Here is a 24836-nt window from a genome sequence, read left to right on the forward strand (position 1 = left end):
TGTCCCCTAAAATCTCTTGTCTGAGTTTTCCTCCTAGAAAAGGATATCTTTAGAGAGGTCTTTCATCCTGCGCTTTTCCTGCAGCAGGCTTCTTTTCTAAACGTCTGAACTCCTCTTCCTGATGAGAATGCTAGGTTTCAGCTCACTGCTTCGGCCTCACTAGTCAGTCTCTTAGCCTGTTGACAATCGTTAGTCGGTCCCTGAAGTGTTCACAGCTGTGTTTACAGGATACAGTGGTCCAGAGGAGCCCGCGGTTGGTCACCTTCCTGCTCACCCAAATCAGCCCCACAGAGCTTTTCATTTCCTATGTCTCAAGTATCGTCTGCTCACTGGGAGTGAATACTGAATATATAGCCTGTCTCCAGGGGTGTATGTAGGGCCCTTTTCATAAATGTTTGTGGCACGCGCGGATAGTAAACCGAACCGGTTTATTCTACTTTGTAAATTTCTACTTAGAGCAAACGGTGAAATGGAGTGAAACATTTTTCTTTTCCCAGGAGAAGAGATGGCGAGCTTACGTGAGTTTGGCTGGCATTGTGGAACAAGAAAGGTCTGAATTTGCTTTACTGCCCACCGTTAATCTAACAGTCAGAAGGAGTCACTTGATTGAGGATGTTTTGAATCAGCTAAATCAGTTTGAGAATGAAGATCTGAGGAGGGAGTTATGGGTAAAATATAATTCTTACTTAATGTTTTTGCCGCTAAGACAGAAAACATAAAAGGATGTAATAAGGGGCCTTACAGAGAGGGAATTATCGCCCTTTTCCGCTGGGGTTATCTGTATCGGAGTTCCCCTAGTTTTCCCCAGTTACCTGTGCATTCCAGGTGAGAGCTGTCAGTACAGTCTGGCTAACGAGCAGCAGGTGAAATGGTCGTCCTCCCCCCAACCTGATCAGGTAGATAGCCCAGTACTAGCCCTAAGAGGTCCATCCCCTCATGAGGCTTGACCAAGCCGGCTGGTCATCACCTTTTAAAGGTTCCAGTGAGATGGGGTTGACCCAGAGGAGAATTGAGAGTTTGTTTCTGCTCTTCTGCAGGAACCCAGATTGCTTTGTTGAAGAGAGAACATTCTCTTTATTGACTACATAGTTTTTTGAGGGTATAATTGTAGATATCACCATGTCCTGAGTATTCATTAATAACGATCTTCCGTTTAGCTACTATATAAATTGTCTTACTAATAGATATTTGACACAGAATAATAATGACTAGAAGATCTAATGAATGTTTTCCTTATGCCAGGAACTACTGTAAAAGCTTTACACTTTTGTAACCCTTTGACCCACACTGTGTAGAAGGTTCTGGTTTTCCCTCCTTTTACACATGGGGAAACTGAGGTGCAGAACCATGAGGTAACTTATCCCAGGGTGACACAACTGATAAGTATCAGAGCCAGGATTTCAGCCCAGCCATCAGGCTCTAGACTCTCCAATTAATCAAGACAAGTCAGGATTTTCCTGATAATATTTATTAGAGTGTTTTTGATTCGAGGCGTTAGTTTATCACTTGTCCTACTCAGATTAAAGAATGATTGACTTGACCAAACTCAAGATACTATTTTAAAAGTATGGAGTTTGCAGTTAGAGTTGGCATTTCTGTGTATTTTTGCACATAGATAATTTTTAAAAATCTAGTGAACTCAGGCTTCCCTGGTGGCGCAGTGATTGAGAGTCCGCCTGTCGATGCAGGGGATGCGGGTTCGTGCCCTGGTCCAGGAGGATCCCACATGCCGCGGAGCGGCTGGGCCCGTGAGCCATGGCCGCTGAGCCTGCGCGTCTGGAGCCTGTGCTCCGCAACGGGAGAGGCCACAACAGTGAGAGAGAGGCCCGCGTACCACAAAAAAAAAAAAAAAAAAAAAATCTGGTGAACTCATTTTGACTCTAAACTGTGTCAGCCAGCCAGTCCACTCAGTTATTTTAGTTCCACTTTTATATTTCATTCGTCCATTTAAAAAATTTAGGTAACATTTGAATAAGCAGCTACTATTTTCCAGACTGTGTGAGACACTTTACCTGCGTTATCCCATTTAATCTTTCTGATGATCTCGTGGGAAAATACACTTCGTGAGGTTAAGGAGCTTGCCCACATAAAGGGGCAGGGTAAGAGGAAGGATAGAAGCACCAGCATAGAGCTGCAGGAATTTCTGGTATTAACGCAGCACGAAAAAGAAGAGAGAGATGAAAGCTTGAATAGTGCTTCATAAGAGAAAGCAAGGGAGAAAAGAGTGTGAAGAAAGAGGAAGTGGCCAGAAGTGTAAAATGAGTGGGTGAAATTAGGATGAGACGTGAGAAACTCAAGTCCTTGGAATTGGGGATTCACAGATTCTTGGTCCTCTTGGAGAGAAGCATTTAAGTAGAGAAACGAGTTTAGAAGTTGGTGTACATTAATCCCCAAAATTAGGCAACCTAGATTAGAGGAAGCCAGTATTGTCTGTACTGGAAACAGTGGTGTTGAGATTTTTTTCTCTTTTAAGGATAAGGGAGACCTTAACATATTTGTAAACTGAAGTGAAGGATTCCAAGAAGGAAAGGCAGAAAGGAGAACAGAGCAAGTAATTGAAGGAGCAAAGATGGGTTATAATAGAATCATCTTGAGGAGGGATTGGTGTCAACAGGTGGGATTGCTGCCTCCTTATGGAATCAACAGCCAAGCCAGTAAATACATGTGCTCTGGTTTTTCAGTTTTTTTGAAAATTCTGATATTTATGATTTCTTTATGTTTATTTTCATTATACTTAATGTACCTGATGATTATAAAAATGAGGCCAGTTGAGGTCAGTTTAGTGGTGAAGACTTCAGGCTCTCAGGTTTGTCACCCGTAGGATTAAGTCTCAGCAGCTGGGGACTTCCCTGGTGGCGCAGTGGTTAAGAATCCGCCTGCCGATGCAGGGGACGCGGGTTAAGCCCTGGTGCAGGAAGATCCCACATGCCGCGGAGCAACTAAGCCCGCGAGCCACAGCTACTGAGCCTGCGCTCTAGAGCCCGTGCTCCGCAACAAGAGAAGCCACCGCAATGAGAAGCCCATGCAGCACGACGAAGAGTAGCACCCACTCGCCGCAACTAGAGAAAGCCCGTGCGCAGCAACGAAGACCCAACACAGCCAAAAATAAAAATAAATAAATTTATTTTAAAAAAAAGTCTTAGCAGCTGTATAACCTTGGGAAAGTTATTTAAATTCTTGAAGCCTCATGAGCCTCCTAGAATTCGTAAGAAAATTCAATGCGCTAACACAAGTAATTTGCTTACCCCAGTACCTCCCAAATACTGGGGTCCACAAATAGTTATTAAATGAGATTTAATGCGTAGCAGTACAGAGCTCTGGAAGTGATGCATTATTTGCTCTGTTTCTTTAGGTTTCATTTAGTGGAGAAATTGGATATGACGCTGGAGGAGTCAGAGCAGAGTTTTTCCATTGTCTCTTTGAAGAAATGACCCGGCCAGAATATGGGATGTTCACATATCCTGAAGAGGCTTCCTACATGTGGTTTCCTGTCAAGGTAAGTCCTCTTTCCTTGGTGTAGGTGTTTCCTGAGAGAAAAGGTATGGGGATTTACCATAGAAAATTAGGTTGTCTAGACTGTTGTATTATGGGAGAGGAATTATTGATGTAATTATGGAGATAACTTTTAATTCTAAAAAAGTGATTATTTTCTCTAAAATGGGGGTCCTCTTGCCCTGGGTTCGCAAGTCCACACAAGAGAATTTAAGCAATATATATGTATTGACCATTTCTAGAATGTATAGGTAAAAATGAACCCTTCCTTTCTTAGGCACTCATTCTTTGTTCTGTTTCCCAATGAATTTGAAGATACAGCCTATGAAAAGAAATTGCAAAAACTTTGTTTATAAGGATTACTGAGCCTAAGGTGTTTCTATTCCTGTTAATACTTTTATTTTTTATTGAAATATATTTGACATATAGCATTGTATAAATTTAAGGTGTACCACATGTTGATTTGATATATTTATATCATAGTATGATTGCCATTGTAGTGGTAATTAGCACCTTTATCACATCTCATAATTATTTCTTTTCAGTGGTGGATAATTAAGATCTAGTACCACAGCAGGTTTGGTGATTGTAGTACAGTATCGTTATCCATACTCACTGTGCTGTGCTTTTGAACTCTAGGATTCATTTGCTACTCATTGCAGCTTTTCCGCCTGAACAACATCTCTCCTGTCTCCTCACCCCCATACTATTGATGCTTTCAGTAACCAAAACTGTGGCAGGGATTTAAATTGACTTAATAATTGAATATAAACCCTAAGTATTCTTATCTCAAGATTTTTCGTTTTAATTTGTGATTTGATTTTGTGAAAGGGGAGAAATGGTTTACCTAATATAAATATTCCATTGTACTGGTAAAAATTCATAATACGTTAAAGTTTTTTTTTTTCCTCTTTTCAGCCTAAATTTGAGAAGAAGAGTTATTTCTTCTTTGGGGTTCTGTGTGGACTCTGCCTGTTCAGTTGCAATGTTGCCAACATCCCTTTCCCACTGGCTCTGTTTAAGAAACTTTTGGACCAAGTGCCATCGTTAGAAGACTTGAAAGAACTCAGTCCTGTTCTGGGACAGTAAGTTAACGTCGTTCCTTTTTCAGAACCCTGTCTAACATATATTTAGATAAATAATTAAACACACACATTCCAGTAGTATTTTCATGTTCAATAGTAGCATTCTGGGTGTTTTAAACTGATTCTAACTTTGTCAAATTGTTAGATAATAATTTAACTTTCTAAAATTAAGAAAAGTTGGTTTTTCGTATAGTCGGTCCTCACTGTTTTCATTAACCTTTGGTTTATTTGAGTAGAGACAGTCATGACAGCACAGGTTACACCTTGGTGCAAAACCTGCAAGTGATGCTTATTTTATTTCGTTTTATTTATTTATTTACTTATTTATTTTAAAGAGACATGTTTTCCAAAGTTGTTTTTTTGTTTTGTTTTTTTTAAAATTTATTTACTTTTGACTGTGTTGGGTCTTCGTCCCTGTGTGTGGGCTTTCTCTAGTTGCAGCGAGCGGGCGCTACTCTTCGTTGCGGTGTGCGGGCTTCTCACTGTGGTGGCTTCTCTTGTTGCAGAGCACGGGCTCTAGGCATGCAGGCTCAGTAGTTGTGGCACACGGGCTTAGTTGCTCCATGGCATGTGGGATCTTCCCAGAACAGGGCTTGAACCCGTGTCCCCTGCATTGGCAGGCGGATTCTTAACCACTGTGCCACCAGGGAAGTCCTGATGTTTATTTTAAAAGTTGTTTTATGTCATCCTCTTTAAAATGAAAACTTATTTCTAAGTTAAAAGACAAGCCACCACCTCACAAAACATATTGGTAACATATAATAGAAAGGGTTAATACCCCTGCTGAATAAAGTGTTCCTGCACATCCATAAGAAAAATTGACAGAGTATACAAGAAAGTAACCTACAAAAGAAGCAATAGAAATGGTTCGTAAATTAAGATGATCATGGATAATCATAAATTAAGTGATCATGGAATGCATATTAAAGTGAGAGGCTAATATGGACTGCAAATTGACAGTGGTTGGAAATACTGATGCTGCGTAGTGTCAGCAAGGATTTGGGAGAAGGTTCACTCTGATATCAAGAATTGTGAGTGGAATTAATTGTAAATTGGTAACTCCTTGTCAGAGAGCAGTATGGCAGTACAGTATTCCCCCTTATCTGCAGGAGATGCGTTCCAAGCCCTCCAGTGGATGCCTGAAACCGTAGATAGTACTGAATGCTATATATACCATGTCTTCTCCTATACGTACATACTTAGGATAAAACTTTATTTATAAATTTGGCACACTATGAGATTAACAATAACTAATGATAAAATAGGACAATTATAATAATATACTGTACTAAAAGTTATGTGAATGTGGTTTCCCTCTCTCAAAATGTCTTACTGAGGAAATCTAATGCCTTTTCCATCCTAACTAAGCACTTACATGCACTGTGGCCATCACTTTTGCAGTTGGAGGTGCAAGAGCAAACCAGCATGAATTTCTTTTTTCTTCTTTACCGTTTCCCAGATAGAAGATTCTTTCATACTGTAGATCCTAGCCACCTCAGCGTCTGATTTTTTCTTTCCTTATTAAGTTGAGAACTTTCACCTTTTCACTTAAAACATACAGTTTATGGCTTCTCTTGGGCCCATCCGAATTGCCAGCATCACTACTCTTGCTCTTTGGGGCCGTCATTAAGTAAAATAAGGGTTGCGTGGATGCAAGCACTGTGGTGCCACAGTGGTCACGAGGCAGCTACTGAATGCCCAACAGGTGGGATACGCTGGACAGAGGGATGATTTACCGCACAAAGAGGGATGGTGAGAGATTGCATCATACTACTCAGTACGGCCTGCAATTTAAAACTGATGAATTATTCTGCAGTTTTCCATTTAATGTTTTCAAATTGCAGTAGACCACAGATAACTGAAACTTTGGAGAGCAAAACCATGGCTAAGAGGGGACTACTGTGCTTAGAATAAAAAAAAACATGTTTGCTGCTTTGACCCAGCAATTCTACCTCTAGACATTTCACATTTAGAAATAGGCAATCGTGCAGATATGTCTCCTAACGCACATTGTATTAGATAGTTTATAATATGTAGACTACCTAAATGCTCTTCAGTGAGGGAATTAATGTTTTTGGTATATTTATGCAATGGAATACTGTGGGGATTTCTAAAAGAATGAGAACAGTAGTATGATTCTGTTATTATTATTATCCCTATTTTACAGATGAGGAAACTGAAAGGGAAGAAAGTTAGGTAACTTGCCCCAGATCCCATAGTGACAGAACTATGGTTGGAACACAGACACTGGCTCGAGAATCCAACTATTAATCGTTATACTTATTATACTAGTAAGATAAGGAAAAAATATTGAAAGCACCAAATTTGGAAAGGAGTAGATAAGTTTGTCATTTTTTGCTGAAAACATTGAAAATGACATAAATAATGCTTATGCCTAAGAAGATTTAATAAACTAAATAACTTAATATACATAAACTGAATAAAGACCACTAAATCCATATTAGCATTTCTCAAACTTTTAGGTCTTAAGACTCTCTTAAAAATTAAGAGAGGACCCCAAAGAGCTTTTACTTATATCGGTGACATTTGTCAGTATTTATAATATTAGAAATTAAAAGTGATAAATGTTTTAAATACAGGAATACATGCTCATTCTGTTAGCTGTCACATAGCCTCTGGAAAACTCTGTTCTGTACTCATGACAGAATGTGAAGGAGGCAAGTAACGTCTTTAGTAGTATTATGAAATTAGTTTTGACCTTGTGGACCCCCCTGTAAAGGCCTCAGGGATTCCCAGAAATTGTTGGTCTTGGTTATGCTTTGAGAATCCCTGATCTCTATATTCAACAAAACTCCTATTTTAATCCCAGCAGGCTTAAAAAAAAAAAGGCTGATTTAAAATGTATATGGATGAACAAGGGGCCAGGAATAGCCAAAAATAATTTGCAAGGTGAATAAGGATGGGGAGCTTGGCCTAGCAGATATCAAGAGTCATTAGAAAGCTGTATTAATTAGGGCAGTATGATATTGGTGCAAGCTTTCCAATGGTACAGGAGAGCATAGAACCTGACCCCATACACATGGAAGTTTGTTAGAGGTAGTATATTAGATCAGTGGGAACAGAAGTACTGTTCAATTAATGCACCTGGGAAAAAAAGGAGAACGGATACCTTACATCACATAATAGAATCAACTCTGTGTGGATAAGGGACTTGAATACTGAATGCAACGATGATGAAAATATGGACAGTTATCTTTCTCACCACTGGGATTTCTCAAGCAAGACATAAAAATACCAACGTTAAAGGAAAGATTGATAAATTTCAGTGCAATAAGATGAAGGAAGTTCTCTGTTCATCAAGAGATACCTTAGCAAAGAGAAAAGATACTCTTCAAACTGTAGATACATGTATAACATTTTGGGGGTGGTAGAAAAATGGGATAAGGGAGGTACCCCCTGTAGGTAGGTATAAGATCCTGGCAATGTTTTAGTTCTTGTTTGGGGAGTCAGGTTCACAGGTGTTCTTCATAAACATACCCATAAATAAGCAAACGAGCTGTACAGGGACATATAAAGACAGAGTATCTTGAGCCAAGTTTATGATGAATCCAGTTTTGTCAGCTGGGTTCCCATTACTTTCCCTCAACCCCCCCAAAGCACAGTTAAACATGGTCTGTTTTTATCATGATACCATAATAAAAGATCCAGCATTTTAGAGAATTCCTTGGCGGTCCAGTGGTTAGGACTTGGCACTTGCACCGCCGTGGCCTGGGTTCAGTCCGTGGTCGGGGAACTGAGATCTCACAAGCCATGTGGCACGTGGCATGGCCAAAAAAAAAAAAGAAAAAAAGGATCCAACATTTTGGCACAATATGGTAATAAAAAATCCAGCAGGGAAAAGGCATCAACTTGGATTCCACCTTCTCCCAGAGGTCTTCCCCGATGACACGCATCCTTTCAGAAGGAGTTAACCAAGCTCTCCCAAGTTGTACCTGTACCATTTACATCGTTCCTAGCTGCACATAGCTGACAGCACTGTAGTAAGATTTTTATCAGCATATCTTACCTGTAAGTCTCAGGATTTAATCAATAATAATGTCTTACTCTCAGCTTTACGTCCCTTATCCCTGCCATACCAGATACTTAATAAATGTTTGTTGAATGAATAAATGAGTGAGGGAGCACATAATATAGTATGCCTTGTATTACTTTAAAAGTATTTATAGGGACTTCTCTGGCAGTCCAGTGGCTAAGACTCCGCGCTTCCAGTGCAGGGCACGCAGGTTCGATCCCTGGTCGGGGAAACTAAGATCCTGCATGCTGCGTGGCCTGGCTAAAAAATAAAAAATTAAGAAAAATAAAAGTATTTATAAAGGTGGAAATATAAAGACAGGCTGCTCTCCATTCTGATGTAACCTCTGTTCTCACAGATGCCTTGACACAGTTAAGGTGGTCAAATTTCAGGTCTGTCTTAAGCTTGAAGATATTGGGACAGGAGGTATAGAGAAGGCCCTTTGACCCACCCACTCCTAAAAATTTCAAGTGATACCTGATAATTAAAAGGAAATCTATTATTCTGTAAGTAATGTTTATTAAAAGCTTAAAGAAAGGTAACACCAGTGTGAATGAGTTTCAGAATCAATAAGCATGTTAGTGATCCTTTTCTGAATTAGGAACCTGCTGTCACTGGGTGAGCCGGATAGGGTGGAGGGAAGAGAGCTGGGAATTGTGTGAGGAGCCTGCAGAATTGCAAATAAACCTCCAAATGTCACACTTTCGGCTGAGGTCAGGCCCGAGTTAGACTCTCAGTACACAGAAGCAGGTTCTGTGAACTGAACCTGACCTCCCACCTTGGGAATAAGCGTGCCCTTGACATTTGTTTTAGATGATGTTTCTAGCCATCAAGATTATTGACATGTAAAGAATAAAACCATTTGTTCTTCAGGAGTTTGCAGACCCTTCTGGATGATGAAGGCGATGACCTTGGAGAAGTATTCCACATCCATTTTAATGTGAGTAACAGTAAAAATCAAATTACAGCTCCTGTTTCATCTGATTAACCTTTTTTATACTTACCTTTAATAAAAAACCACACTGAATTAAGCTAGTACAGAAGGTGTTCTTCCTCATTTTTCACGAGCTGGGTGTATCAGTTAGAGTTTACCAAGGAACAGACAACGCCTAAGCTTAGTGGGTTAAAGCAGCAGACACGATTCTGTGGGTGTCTGGACTGGGCTGACTTGGCGGGCCGCCTGGCCCACAGTGGCCTTGCTTACACACCTGGTGGCCAGCAGGCCGGATGGCTGAGGGGGTGTCAGCTGGAACAGCTGTCTCTGTTCTAGTGGCCTTTTATCCTCCAGTAGGCTAGCTGAGGCTTCTTCACGAGTGGTCGCAGGGTCATGGCGAGTAGGAGATGGCAAGCCCCGGCACACCAGCTGCCCTTCAAGCTTCTGCTCCTGTCAGGTCCCGTGGGCTAAAGTACTTCACGTGGCCACGCTCGGACTCGGGAGCCGAAGAAATAGACTCGCCCTCTTGATGGGAGGTGTTGCAGAATCACGTTGCGTAGATAGCAGGATGGGAGGAATCTATGGCCATGTTTTGCAAATCTACCATACTAGGTCTGTAGTGTGTAAAGTGAATGCTGAGCTATGGCAACTGTCCGATTAATTTATTCAATATGATCAGTTAAAATAGATCATTCAAGTTCTTTTAGAAACTTAGTTTTCGTTCTGCATGGTAAAGGTGGTAATTTTTCACCACCCTGCTGGTTTGAGGAAAAGAGGTATGCTCCAGAGTGTTTTTGTTGATAGTATATTGTTCGGGATTGTCTCGGAGATACTGAGTTCATTTGTGGTTACAGGTGCATTGGGACAAAAATGACGTAGACTTAATTCCTAACGGAAGTCACATAACTGTCGACCACGCTAACAAGTAGGTACAAAGAAGTGAAGTATTTGTTTTGTTTATACACTGCATTTATTTCACTGGGCTCTAAAAATTCCTTGTAATTATTATTTTCTTTTCTCAATCATTTTCTGAAAAGGCGGAGAGTCAGTTCATGTTGTATGTATGTGTGTGTCTCCTAGGGTTTGTATGCTGGCTGGGAAGGAAACGGCTTTCTTGGAGAGGCCTTCCCTCATCTTCCTGTCTAGGATTATACCACTGAGCTCTCTCTCTTTACCCCCTTACCTTTTCACGTCACACGTTACCTACCTTTAGGATTTTTGCTTGTTTCCTTATCAGTGTTTCCGTAGCTCTGAGGAGCTGCGTGATGGCAGGGTCTTGGTCTGTCTTGCTCACCGTTGTTTATCCAGTGCCTGGAGTTGTCCACAGTGGTGTCTGGTCCACAGCAGGAGCTTAGTTTTGTTAATATTATTAGATGTTACTGTGGTATCTTGACTTCCCAATACTTTATGGGATGCCATTTAGAGCCATAGAGTTTGCGATTATAGAACGCTCCCCTGATAGTTGGTCAGAGTGGCAAAGAAATATCGAGTGAGCATTCTTTATTTTAAAAAACTTGGTATTATAACATACAGACAAGTTCAAAATTAGAAGCATTCAGATCAAGAAATGGAACATTTCTAGCTCTGTGGTGTATTTTATGACGATACCCCAATTTGTCCATAGTATTATTGAATGCCTGGCCCCTTTCCCTGAAAGAATTGGCAAATGTGCCCAAAGGCAGAAACTGCAAGCTAAGTGCTGGGCTCACCTCGGGGAGCTTCCCTTGTCTCTTAGTCCAAAGGCCCTCTTGAGTCTTGACTTAGATTTGGAAACCTGGAGCTAGATGTGCTTTTGTATATTACCTGGGTTTTTCTAGTTCTTATCGCTGGGAACATTTGCTACAAGCTACTCCATCATAGCTAGATGTATAAATCCCCTCTTTGTTTGTGTTTAAGCACAAATAATTACTCACTCTGACAAATTCAGACAATACAAAAGAGTATAAAATAGGAAGTTTCCCCTGTCTCCCTAGCCCATTCTCCAGAGATAACAGGGACGGTTTTATTCTTCCAAAATTTTTCTCTTCTTATCTGTCAGTTCTCTTAACTGTGTGACTTTGAGCAATCTCGTACCTTCACTGTGTCTCAGTTTCTTTTCCTCTTTACCAAAATGCCATAAGAACCTGCCTTGCAGAGTTTTAAGAAGATTAAATTAGACAATACATGAAAAAAACAGCTCTAACAGTTCATGGCACATGGTAAGCACCCAGTTATTAGATGTTCTAGCTCTTACTTTTTTTTTTTTCTGCTTTAGAATATTTTATTGGTATCCTTTCGATAAGACCAAGTAAAGGTCGCCTAATTCATTTTGGCCCCCAAATTTCTAGGCAGCCCCCTCCCCCCATCCCCCAGAGGTTGACAGCTGCTCACATGGGTTCATGCAGGAAAGATGTAAAGTTCCTAGGATCTGTCCAACACCAGATGGAGGACATCCTTTGTGTCAGCAGAATTCAGAGTCCCCAGGTAGAAGGCACGCTGCTCTCCACTTCTTGTCCCAGCCTGTTGTTGCAGTGGCAGGAACCATTACCTGGGCACACCAGCCATCCCAACAGCACTTCTCCAAGAGGAGAATTCCAGACCTTAGGCCTTCAGTCACCAGGCTAGCCCTGAATCTCTGTGAAGGGGCACTGCCCCAGCTAGACTTGCAAAGCTCTCGTGCTTTATTCAAGACTGACACGCCGGTGGATGTCTCAAGCTCCCTCGTGGCGCTGCAGACCCTCCTTCGAGAATCAGGGGGCTGCACGCCGGCAACTGTGCAAAGATGGCGCAGGTGGCCGCCTTCCCCTTGTTTGGGGAAGGTTTTGCAGCAGCTGCCAGGAGGACCCCAAGGCCACTGTCTCTTCCTTTATTTCTATCATCCTTTTCACCCCCTCCCCCAGTTTTGTTCAGGATAGTGCAGTAACCTGAAATCATCTCTTGTTTCATTAAAGGAGGGACTATGTTTCTAAGTATGTCAGTTACATCTTCAACATCTCTGTAAAGGCGGTTTATGAAGAGTTTCAAAGAGGATTTTACAAAGTGTGCGACAAGGAGATTATTGAATTTTTCCATCCGGAAGAACTCAAGGATGTGATTATTGGAAATACAGATTACGACTGGGAAACATTTGAAAAGGTACATCATAAAGGCCAAGTGGTTTGAATTACAATTTTGTTTGTTTGTTTCCTGAATTTTTTTTTCTTGCATTTTCTCTAGAATGCACGTTACGAACAAGGATATGACAGTTCACATCCCACCATAGTGATGTTTTGGAAGGCTTTACACAAATTGACTTCGGAGGAAAAGAAAAAATTCCTTGGTGAGTATTGCATCAGGAGGAGGTCTATAATCTCGTGTCTTCTCTGTGAGGTAAGGAAATCTTGTGTGTCATGGGTACCATTTGCAACAAATCATGCTGTCAGAGCCACTCCTAGCCCAGTGGAAGGTCCTTTATGCCAGGTTGTCCCAACATCAAAAAACAAATGTTAATATAGGTCTTTCTCCTGTCATTTTCAATTCTGCCTTGCTTCTAAATTTTTCTTCTTTTCTTTGAGCTAAATATGGAGGCTTCTTCTGTAGTTGAGTCACCGTTCAGTTACCCAGGCCCTGTGGGATGAGCCAGGCTGTGTACCGTCATTTGTGTCCACTCCTTTACCTCAGCTTCAGACTTTGAGCTCAGTTTTATGCCTACTCGGTGCTTTTCCTGAGACCTGTCTAAAGACTTCCTCTCTCATTTTCTTACTCAACTTCCTTAGCTTATTTTTGAGAAATGTTTATCTGCTCATTCTTTTTTCTGTGGATAACATGGGTGTTGGAAAGTATTCAGACTTCTCCAGAAGCCCAACCTAACTCTCCAGTCTTAACGCTTACAGGAAATCTTTGTTCCAGCCAAACAGTCCCCTTGTCTGTACATTCCAGAGCCTACTCTGCACCTCCCACCTCCAGCTTTCTCCTTCTGTTCCTTGAACCTTCACCTGCCTCCTTGTGGCCTCTCTAAACCTTTCCCTCCTTTAAAGGTTCAACTTCATTCCGAACTCTCGGAAGCCTTCCCGGTCATCCCAGCCTGATTCTCTCTCCCTGCTCTGAACCACAGCATTTACACTCAGCAGGTACTTAACTCCATGCCACCTTGTTTGCTGTCTTACACCCTTTTATTTTTCTCTTGCCGTTTGTCTTTTCCTGCTCAAGAATCTGATATTCCCAGCCAGACTGTAAGCTCCTTGAGGGCGGTGACTGTGTCAGACTTTGTGCTAACAGGGGTCCCCAATGCAGTCCAATGTAGGACTCTGCCCAGGGGCCCTCAATTAGTGTCTCTGAACAAACACATTTTTCTCTCTGTAAATTTTGGTCTCTGTGAAGCAGATGACTCATTTTGCTTCTTCTTTTGTAGCGTTTCTTACAGGAACGGACAGAATTCAATTAATAGGCTTAAAGAACATGAAAATAACATTTCGCTGTCCTGAAGATTTGAATGAGAAAGATCCCATAAGGGCACAGACGTGTTTCAGTGTCCTCTACCTCCCTAAATACTCTACAATGGAAAGAGTAGAAGAAGCGCTGCAAGTAGCCATCAACAGCGACAGAGGGTTCGGCTGACTGTACCTCTCACGCTTTCCCCCTTTCGGGAAATATTTTCAAAAATAAAGTTAACTCAGAAGTGAACATAAAAGTCTTGCCGGCTGTTCAATGTGTTTACCTGCTTTTTTAGAATGGCTGTTTTTGCATGTAAGATGTATTAGTAGTGATACAGATTAGGCTGTTAAAACAAGGTGACCCTGAAACCCAGTGCATCAAGTGAGACGGAAGGGATTTTCTTACCTCATAAACGTCTGGGTGGTGCGTCCAGGGGCTGACGTGGTGGCTCTCCCTCTCACACTGCTCTAGTAAAAGTCACAAATGACTTCTTGTTGCAAATTTCAATGAAAACTTGCCCATTTCCATCTTAAAGGTATTTATTGCATTTGAAACTGTTGACTGCTTTCTCCTCAAAACTCTCATGAACTGCTAGGCTTTCTTTTTTCTTTGCTGCTTCCTCATTTCCTTTGCATGTTTCTCTTACACTCCCTCGACCTAAAGCCTGAAGTGCTAGCGTGGGCGTCTTTTCCCAGTCTGCACGTACTCGTCGTCGCCATGGAGTCAGTTATGACTTCCATGCTGCTGGTACCCAGATCTCTCTCTCTCTTTGCCTGACAGGAACTGATAAGAGTCCAGCACTGCAGCCATCGTTCTGCGTGGCCTGTGTCTACCTGCATGCCTCTCAGCTCCTTCATCGCAGCGTGTTCAAGAAGAAGATGGCCATCTTCCTGTACTCAGCTTGGAATGGTACCACCGATCCCTCCTACCGCCATCTTCCTTTCCACCCTCTCCTTCCCTCCCTATGTTAAAAGTATCAGTCAGGTTTTGACAATTCTAATTCTCATCTCCCTCTAAGCCCACTGCCAGTGCTTTAGTTCAGGCTCTCACCATCTCTCCCATCGCTGTGGTTGTCTCTCAACTGGTCTCCTTGTATCTAGACCAACACTGTCCAGTAGAACTTTCCGTGAGGCTAGAAATCTAGATCTGCGCCGTTGAATAAGATGGACCCCTGCTGTAGTTAAGGTTTAGCTGTTGAAGAATGTTGAAGAGAGAAAACTTTTGTTGGTAGTAGTGGCAGAAAAAGTGTAGAACTGTGCTGTCCAGTGTATGGCTATTTAGCTAAAATGAGATTGAAAATTCAGGTGCTGAGTATCTACATGTGACTGGTGGCTAATGTATTGGTGCAGATTTGAGCACGTGTCACCCCGGGGGTCCATGACACACGAAACCTCTGCAAGTTTGCATGTGCTTTTTTTTTCCTTTTTCTGGGAAGAAGAGCCATATCAGCTGCATATATCAAAACAATTTTCAAATCAAGCAATAACGTCCGTTCTCATTAACACTGTTATTCTAGTTCCCAAATCCATCCCGACGTGCCTCCTGGTCTCCCCCACAGCCCTGCATACACAGTGTACCCCATTCTTGTCGTTTGTAACCAGCTCAGTTTCCTGAACAGGCTGCAGACTCCTTCCTGTGTTTTCACACATGGTTTTTCTTCTGCCTGGAACCCTCTGCTCACCCCACCTGCACCCCTCCTGCTTCCTCCTGTCTTCAGTTCCACCTCCTCCTCTGTCTGGGTTATTCCCAGTCGTTTCTCAGGATTCGCTGCAGCTGTCAGGCCTGTCTAGTAGATGCCATGAGAGTGAATTAATAAGTTTGTGGAATATGGCTACCTAGCTCAGAATTCCCCAACTACAGTCTTCTTTCAGTTTCCTTCCCAGAGCTTAGCTGCCCGTGGTCCCAGGAGTTAGCTGGAAGTGCCACCTAGTGGCTGGTGCAGAAGATAGCAGTCACTTCCAAATGGAGCGTTCCAGTAAGTAGCACAAAACGCCCGTCCCCTTTCCACACACAGTGAGACTCTACTATGGCTCTTGGCTGTACCATGTAATTTCTTATTTCCTGCCTCACGTAAAACTCCCACCAGGTCTGTGACAACTTCCATGTCACAGATGCAGAGTCTGAAGTTCAAAGAGCCTTCCTTAAAAGCCCACTCTGCAGGAATGGAAGAAAATGAAGAGGGAAAGTAGGTCGTGACCAGTCCTTTCTTGCTCCCTCAGGGTGGAAAACCCCCACTTAGAAGGCTGGTGGGAAGGAGTTTATTCACAAGGTAGCTAAAGATGGTCCCCGACAGTGATGCGGTGAGGACAGTAGGCAAGGTAGTCTTGCTGAGAGGCTCTGGGGAGGCAGGAGGTCCCTGCCACTGTGGAGTCGGCTAATTATTGGGGAGGAAGAGTGGGGAGAAGTCCCAGTTAGTGAAAGAATCAGGCCGTATTTCTCACGGTGGGTTTACACTGCGACAGCTGTAGGTGGTGAGGTCAGTGTCATGATGTGCGTGGCATTCTGTAACGGGAAGCTGGTGCAGGAATCCCCATAACGGACAGAAAGCAAGGATGATGTGCTTGTGAGGAACTTAGGAAAGGAACGTGAGAAAACTGTTGGAGACTTCCCAAGAAAGTGTGTCATATCTCAGGGGGCCACTAGAAGCAGCATCATGTGGTAGACAAAATTCAGCAGACCTATATTCCATTCTTGTCCGTGTCTCTAACATTTGACCCAGCAAGTGACTCGGAACCACTGAACCTTATGCCGAACATACAGATACTGTTTTTCTGGGGTTTTTTGGGTAACAGCTTTATTGATGTACAAGTCTCATAACATATCGTTCAGCCATGTACATTGTACAACTCAGTGGACTTAGTATAGTCACAGAATCGTGCAATCATTGCCACAGTCGATTTCAGAACACAGTGCTTGTTTTATCAGCAAAATTCTTTCATTTACACTGACCATAGTGAGATTTAGGGCAAATTAAAAAGAAAAACAATGCCATTTCAGGAAATGATGCATACCTCTGTTGTCTTCCTTGTTATTTGTATATTGCCATAGAGGAGGTTTTTTTTTTGTTTTTTTGGCTGCATTGGGTCTTTATTGCTGCGCACTGGCCTTCTCTAGTTGCAGCGAGCGGGGGCTACTCTTCGTTGTGGTGCGTAGGCGTCTCATTGCGGTGGCTTCTCTTGTGGAGCACGGGCTCTAGGCATGCAGGCTTCAGTAGTTGCAGCACGTGGGCTCAGTAGTTGTGGCACGCAGGCCCTAGAGTGGGTGGGCTTCAGTAGTTGTGGCGCACGGGTTTAGTTGCCCCGCGGCATGTGGGATCTTCCCGAACCAGGGCTCGAACCCGTGTCCCCTGCGTTGGCCGGCGGATTCTTAACCACTGTGCCACCAGGGAAGTCCTTGCCGTAGTTTTTAAAACATGACTTGTACTACAGTATATACATTGAATTAATGCAACAGGAAACACATCCAACCTCTTGTTTTAATTGTCTTTTGAAGGGGAAGAATCACTATCTAAAGGTTCTGTTAAACTACTTTAAGGTTCTATTAAGAATCAGTTAAGGTTATATTCAGTTCTTAGGTTTCTTAAGGGTAACTACTGAAATATTTATGTTACACTTCTGAAAGAGTTATTGTACTAATCAATCTTGTTGAAAGTTCTGGAAAATCAGGAACTATTAATGTGTAAAATGCTCATGCCCTCAGTAGTGCTATTTAAATAGGTCTCCTGTGGCAGGAAAATAAACTGAAATGTGCCTCAAAACGTAGCCCTCAACTCAATAGGACATAATCAGCTATTTGCACATCTTTCAACCCCACCTCTACCTCCAGGGGCACATACTTTCCTGGGAAATTATTCTATTTTGGCTATTATGTGTCTCTCTAAAATTCTAAGTTTAAAATTTAGAATATTTTACATTTTCTCTTCCTTAGACTCACACTCTAGTGACCAAAGGGGATAAAAACCCCACAAAACTACAAATTGTTTTATGGGAAATGTCAATATATTATTATTAATGTAAGCATGTGATGCCAAAGAAATGAAGGTAATTTTACAAACTCCGAATTTTGGCAAATACACGGTTTCCATTTTATGACAGTTTTATACCACATTAGTTCAAATGCATTTCTCTACAGCTGCCCCAACAGAGCGCCTCTGGAATTATTTCAGTCATCCTTAACATGTGACTTTACCAGACTCTGAATGTAAAATAAACGTATAAGATTTCAAATTAGTAACTTTTAATTATGAATGGGATAAGAAATAAAGTCATCAGATGATGGCTGGGGCTATTAATTTCCAATGAGACACTTTGCTGAAATGTTTCTCCTGATACCCCAGGTATAAATAAGAACCTTCAAAAAACAAGGGCAGAACCAAAGTACAATCAAGAAGCCTCTGCAGCTTAGGCCTCCCCTAGTCCTAAACCTCTGACAGAAGCCAGGCAAAGCATCTTTCGTGCAAATTCAGTGGGTGTCCAGTATTTCCATGTAGTTGGGCTTTCAGAGGCAGACACTCAAGCATATCACGAGGATACACCATCTTGGCTCTGGCTGTATTAATTATGCCTGAAGAGTTTAATACCCATCCAAGTCCAAAGGTGGAAGAACACATAAACGGGTATGGTGATCGGCAAGAGCAGACTGTAGAAGCACAGGCTGGCTGTGCTAGTGCAGCCCTGTGGGAAGTTGTCTTCCACGGAGGCCGAGTATAACAGCCCCGCTAACGAGACCAATGGAATAAGGACAGTCAACGCAGGAAGAGACAGAAACATTCTTCTCCTCCACTTACTACCCGCCACTCTGACTTCTTAAAAGGTGGGTGGTATTTAGAAAAGTTAGTTGTGTGTGTTGTCGTTTTTAAGTATGATCTACTGCTGCTCCATTTCTTCTTGCTTCTTACTTTGACGTGTCATCCTAGCTGCCTGTGGTATCATATTAGGAATCCCATCAATAATTGGATAGGCTATTCCTAACTCTTCGTTAATCAATTCATTTGTCGATGCTTCATATCTGAGGGGGAGAAAGAAAAACAAAATGAATCGTGGAGAACAGAATGCTTGGAAGAGCTTGATGTTCAATAAACAGTAACGTTTATCCAGTTCTTAACATAAGAGTTAATCCCAGAAAAGCAGAATTAGACTGCTTTTCATTCTAAAAGCAGTAATAGATCATCGAACCATTTCTCTTAGAAAATGAATCTCTTAATTGTTCCCATTTTAGTCAGTTTCTCTCATTTTCACTTTAGTCCCAAGCCATGCCTCAGTTTTTAAAAATACCAGTCAGAAAAGATTTGCCCTTTCCATCCAAATCTTCCTTCATTACTTTTTTCAACCCCCAAACAATCCCCCTTCATTTACTAGTGGAACAGACCCTACAGGAAATTTCAACTTCTTCATTTTATAGTACATGCTTAATAGAGCAGCCTTATGGATCCATTAAAAGGAAACCACTGAAAACTCGAAACACACAGAAGTGTGAGAGAGATGAGAGTGCAGAAATGAGGAAACTCCGGAACGCAGCGTTATCTGCAAGTGAGCTGTTTACGCAATTAGCTAAGAGGGAGATCAAATGGTAATTTCAAGGTTTAAGGAAACTGGATGAGTCATATGTTCGTTATGAGAAAAACCCTGAAAGAGAAATTTAAAAAGATGAAGATAAAGATTACTAGCAATCTGCCACCCCAAGACTACCGCTGATGCCATTTCGGTGTTTCCTGGTGTCAGGGTTCCGAGTCAGCAGCCTGGCACGGTAGCGTGTTCACCCTAACGACTACGTTAAAGGTTAAGAAGGCCTTTACAAAAGCCATCTAGTCAAGAACTGAAAGCCAAAAAAAGGCGGCACCCCTCGCTTACATGCTTAAGGCCGTACACGGCGTTTTCACAAGACTCTGGAGGCCACTGCATTTTTCATCGCCTTGGCTTAAAAATCGGAACGCCGTGGACTAGTCTTGAGTCCTACGAACTCATAAACCCGGCTCTCCGTGAGAAACCCTTCGCGTCCTTTTAAGAAAATGCGCCATTGCTCAAGCCCCGCCCGCGGGCCTTCCGAACGATTCGACCCGCCCTGGGGTGCCTGGAAATCTGCATTTTAAAAAAGGGGCCCTGGCGATTCTAAGGCGCGGCCAGGGCAGAACCGACACGCGCTCTGGCCCGCGCCGGCGAGTCGGCGGTTCGGTTTGGGAGGCCTGGGGCTCGGCGCGCCGCCGGCCTCCCGCCTCCCCTCCCCACGCCGCGGGAGACCCCGGGGCCAAGGAATGGCAGCCAAGAGCATGCCCGGAGTGACCTGCCAGGGCTGCTCGGCGGCGGTCCACCCGCCCCCCTCCCCGCGACGGGAGGCCGCGACGGAAAACCCGCCGCGGGCGAACCTCACCGGAGCGGCTTCTTGGAGAGCGGGCACACCAGGAACTCCAGCAGCGCTGGGTCGAAGGCGCGGGGCGGTTTCCGCGTCCGCTCGCTCTGGTCTGGGGACGGCCGCGACACCGACGCGTGCACACACCTCTGGGCGACCGCGGGCGGCTGTGCGCGTGTCCCCCGCAGCGCTGAGGCGAGCCGGCCGCAAACTGCGCGCGGCATGGCCTGGCAGCCCGCGACCGGGCCACTGCGCGCCCGTGACCACCCGCGCCGCTGCAGGCGCTGCCCGGGAGTCCAGCCCCAGCGGCCAGGCCCCGCCTCCCCGGTGCTCCGGAAACGCTGCCCCCGACAGGTGGAGGCCAGCGCTTTGGTTCCGAGGACCCTCCGGACCCGACTGCTTTTGCTGCGACACCGCTCGGTAGTTGAGAGCGCGGCGTGCACCTTCTCCTGCGCGTTTGCGTTGCAAACAAAACCGGTGCTTAAGGCGGGGAGGGGGGCAGGGTGTCTTGAGTTTTCACCAGAGCCTATCGCAGGGTTGCCAGGAAGCCAGTGGCCTACTTCAGAGTCACAGTGTTACACTTGGACCTACGTGGTTATCACCAAAATGAGGTTTCAAACACACTGTCCTGTTGGGTATGTTAAAAACATTACTTTGTTTTATGTAAATCTTTACTATACCACAGTTCCTGTAGCATCGTTTGGACTTTTTCTTTTTTTTTTCTTCTCCTTTCATTTAAAAACATTAAGGACCTGAAAAGAATGACTTAGTTCTCTTTACCTCTAAGATGTGCAGATTCTTACCCTGTGGGACTCATCGTGAACTCGATGGCGTAATAATAATAGCACACCTAATTTGCTTTTATAAATGAGCTTGGAAACAGCAAGGACTCTCAATAACTGCGTCTATTAGTTAAATGAGTGATCCATTCAATGTATTTTTCGCCCCCGGTTTGCCTCTGACTCTCCAAGAAAATGATGCACGTTTTATCTCTTTATTATAGTGTAGAAAATAAGTGCTAGGGCTCTGGGGTGCGTAGTTTACTAGTTCCATAACTCCAGCAAATGACCTAACTACTCAGTTTCCTTATCTGTGTAATAAGATTAATAATTGTACCTACCCCATGAAATTCCCTCCTGGGGATTAAAATGTGCTAATGCATGCAAAGAGCATTTAGAAAAGTGCCTGGGACAAATTAATGCTCAGTTAATGTTATCTACTTTTATTTTCTCTATTCTTCCTACTTCAGTATACTAGGAGATTCTTTGTTAGTCATCATTCTTTTCCCTTTGTTCCGCTAAATATTGAACCTTTTCTCGCGTCGTTGGTCTTTATCATTTCACACTTTGTGTTCCTCGGAGATAGGGATGGGAGTGAGGAATATAGAGGTACAAATACAAGATTATATATTCAAATTTCTCTTGCACTCAGCAGTGTAAAAGTAGAGAAACTTTTATTTTGTTTGTTCACTCTATTAAAAAAAAATCCACTACGTTATTTGATGCTTTTTGTTTACTAATGCTGAAAAGATTTCAGCATAGGCAGTTGTCAGGAATGTAGCCTCGAGGGCCTATTGTAAAGTTCCTATGTTACTTTCACATTATTTCCTACTAGGGCAGTAGTAGGAATTAATTTTTCAGGTGTAGTTAGTTGATACCTAGGGAAGGAGTGAACTGTAGGAAAGGTAAGTTTCAGCGAGGTATGGGGACACAGAGCTGAACTTCTGCTGGCACTGAGTGGGCCCAGGCCAGGCTGCGCAGGCCAGAACCTTGGACCCCTGTGGGTAGGGCCAGACACCCATGCTTCAGACAAGCTTCATTAGCTTCATCTCACCTCACCTGGCTGATAGATGAGTATCAACTGGGTTTTCTAACAAGTTATAAATAAATTAGTTTCAGTTTGCATCCACGTAGAAGGTTTGAAGCAGATCAGTTTAATTTATATTAGTATTGGGGAAAAATGGAGACTAACAGCAAAATATGGAAAATATCTTCAAATTTATAACACCCCAATCAACATCCAAGTTTTAAGGAACGTGTGAGTGTGTGAAGTATTAGTCCAAACCATATAAGCATGAAGTTGCAAAATGTCCCTACACAGCCCTCGCTAATTTAGAAATCTAACTCATTTCTGCATGTAGTATACGAAGCTGAATGTAGGTGACAGGGTAGAATTGTAAAACCGTTAGTCCTTTCTTGACTGTTGGCAGGGCTGTGATCTTTCCCATCACAGCTCTGGGCTCACACCGTATTAGCTCTGTGACCTTGGGAAACTCTCTGCCTCAATCTTCTCATCGGTAAAATGGTATAATAATAGTACCTACCTTGTTAGAGTTGTTGAAGGGATTAAATCAAATAATACAAGTAAAGCAGTTAGCCTAGGGGCTGGCACAGAGTACACATTTAAAGAATGTTATCAGAGCAGCAAAATTCCTTATTGTGGTGAAGCTGTAGAAAATTCTGATGAAAAAGGAAAGCACAATGTACCACTGGAAACCTTAATTTTAAGTGACATGGAATTTTTAGAGTTTCCAATGTGGATAATATTGAAACACAACTCTTGGGTTATTATACACATTAAGTGAGCTAGAAATCTCCAGGTAGAGGGGAGGCTAGAATATATATTTTAATAAAGTCCCATGAATACCAAATTTGGGGCATTGGAATTTGGGAATCTCTGATTCAGAGAGAGAAATTAAAATCACTTTTCCACTAGATGGTGTCATCAAATATTTGAACTAACATTTATTCCTGCTTGTACTTTTCTTTCTGTGATTACAAAGATTTGCTTTTATTTTGCCAGTTCTTTCCTTAATTTGATGACATCTATTTTAGGAACAAAAATCACAAAAATTTTATTAATAAAGTTGTGGTGAGTTCTTTAAAATCAAGGGTCCAAAGGATAAATGCACAAAAAGTATGAAAAAAAATCACAAAAGAGAAAATACAGTTGATCAATAAACACATAAAAATATTCATCCTCCATAGTAAAGTAATGCAAATGTCAAACATCAAAGAAGTTTCCATTTCTCGCCTATAAAAATTGTAAATATTTTAGAAGTATAATTCTTAATATTTGCCATTCATTTATTAATTTATTGAATGCCCACTATGTGGCAGGAACTGTCTAGATTAGTCAGAGTTCTCCAGCGAAACAATTAATTGAATGTGTGTATGTATATATATCTATATATAGGGTTTATTATGAGGAATTGGCTCGCGTGATTATGGAAGCTGAGAAGTCCTAAGATCTACTGTCTGAAGGCTGGAGACCCAGGAAAGCCAGTGGTGAAGTCCAATCTGAATCCCCAAAGGCCTGAGGACCAGAGTGCAAGGTGTAAATCCCTGTCCAAGGTCAGGAGAAGACAGATGTCCCAGCTCAAGCAGTCAGGTAGGAGGCAAAAGGCATGAATTTCTCCTTCCTCCACTTCTTTGTTCTATTCAGACTTTCAGTGGATTGGATGATGCCTGTCCACATTGCGGTGAGTTGTTTTACTGAGTCCACTGACTCAAATGCTAATCTCATCTGTCTCTCACAGACATACCCAGAAATAATGTTTAATCTGGGCACCCCTTGGCCCAGTCTAGTTGACACAAAAAGTTAACATCACAGTATCCTAGCGGCTGGAGCTATCCTCTGGACACACCATTATACAGTGTTAACAATAAAAACTCATCACAACAATACCAAAATTGTTATCACATATAATAAGTGAAAAAAAGCAGGACACAAATTCTATGCATGAGTACAATTATTTTTAAAACCAAAACTTAGGAATAGGAAAAAAAAAAGAATAAAAACCAAGTATTGCACAATTTCTCCATCACTTACGGCTGGGTAACAAAGTGAGTCACCATGTGAGAGGTTCTGATTCCAGAGGATCTGAAATGTTATCTTTTTTAAAAAAAAATAAGTTTATTTATTTATTTATTTTTGGCTGCATTGGGTCTTCGTTGCTGCGTGAGGGCTTTCTCTAGTTGTGGCGAGCCGGGACTACTCTTCGTTGCAGTGCGTGGGCTTCTCATTGTGGTGGCCTCTCTTCTTGCGGAGCATGCGCTCTAGGCACGCGGGCTTTAGTAGTTGCAGCACGCGGGCTCAGTAGTTGTGTTGCACAGGCTTAGTTGCTCCTCAGCATGTGGGATCTTCCCGGACCAGGGCTTGAACCCATGTCCCCTGTGTTGGCAGGCAGATTCTTAACCACTGCACCACCAGGGAAGTCCCTGAAATGTTATCTTTGATACACATAATAAAAGTAAAGAAATGGACATGCAATTTTTAATAATGGATACTTTGTTTCTTTCCATGTCCACTAAATAGATGTGTCCATTTAAAAAGTATTAGTTTGAAGGGATGCTGCTTTGTCATACTGCCCCAGGCATCAATGTCACTGGCTAGCCCTGCTGTACAGTGTGAGCTGTGGAGCTCTCTTTCCTTCTCATCAACCCTGCTTGGTCTAGGGCACCAGCACATCTCCCCTGTGGTATCCCAGTAGCCTCCAGCCTGACCTTCCTGCCTCCAGACTCATCCCTTCCATTCATTCCCCCCTATTGTTTTC

General features: G+C 42.6%; 2 protein-coding genes across 2 annotated transcripts in view; one reads left to right on the forward strand and one right to left on the reverse strand.

Moving 5' to 3' along the window:
• Nucleotides 1-14173, forward strand: part of HERC5 (HECT and RLD domain containing E3 ubiquitin protein ligase 5) — a gene marked incomplete at its 5' end in the record, with an annotated part of 40707 nt that extends 26534 nt beyond the window's left edge. The window contains 8 exons of the mRNA XM_082653223.1: nucleotides 498-668; nucleotides 3353-3496; nucleotides 4411-4577; nucleotides 9484-9550; nucleotides 10399-10469; nucleotides 12475-12658; nucleotides 12740-12842; nucleotides 13914-14173. Coding sequence (XP_082509349.1) covers nucleotides 498-668; nucleotides 3353-3496; nucleotides 4411-4577; nucleotides 9484-9550; nucleotides 10399-10469; nucleotides 12475-12658; nucleotides 12740-12842; nucleotides 13914-14119 — 1113 coding nt within the window. The 3' untranslated portion in view covers nucleotides 14120-14173. The remainder of the gene's footprint in view (nucleotides 1-497; nucleotides 669-3352; nucleotides 3497-4410; nucleotides 4578-9483; nucleotides 9551-10398; nucleotides 10470-12474; nucleotides 12659-12739; nucleotides 12843-13913) is intronic.
• Nucleotides 14174-16714: 2541 nt separating this feature from the next.
• On the reverse strand, nucleotides 16715-19923 carry PIGY (phosphatidylinositol glycan anchor biosynthesis class Y). Its single transcript, XM_082652667.1, has 2 exons — nucleotides 19786-19923; nucleotides 16715-18943 (listed from the first exon to the last, which is right to left on the reverse strand). Exon 2 carries the CDS (start codon nucleotides 18703-18705, stop codon nucleotides 18490-18492), a length of 216 nt encoding a protein of 71 aa, XP_082508793.1. The 5' UTR covers nucleotides 18706-18943; nucleotides 19786-19923; the 3' UTR covers nucleotides 16715-18489.
• Nucleotides 19924-24836: the final 4913 nt, after the last annotated feature.

Source organism: Grampus griseus (genome assembly GCF_964374135.1).
Source record: "Grampus griseus genome assembly, chromosome: 4".
Taxonomy (NCBI): Eukaryota; Metazoa; Chordata; class Mammalia; order Artiodactyla; family Delphinidae; genus Grampus; species Grampus griseus.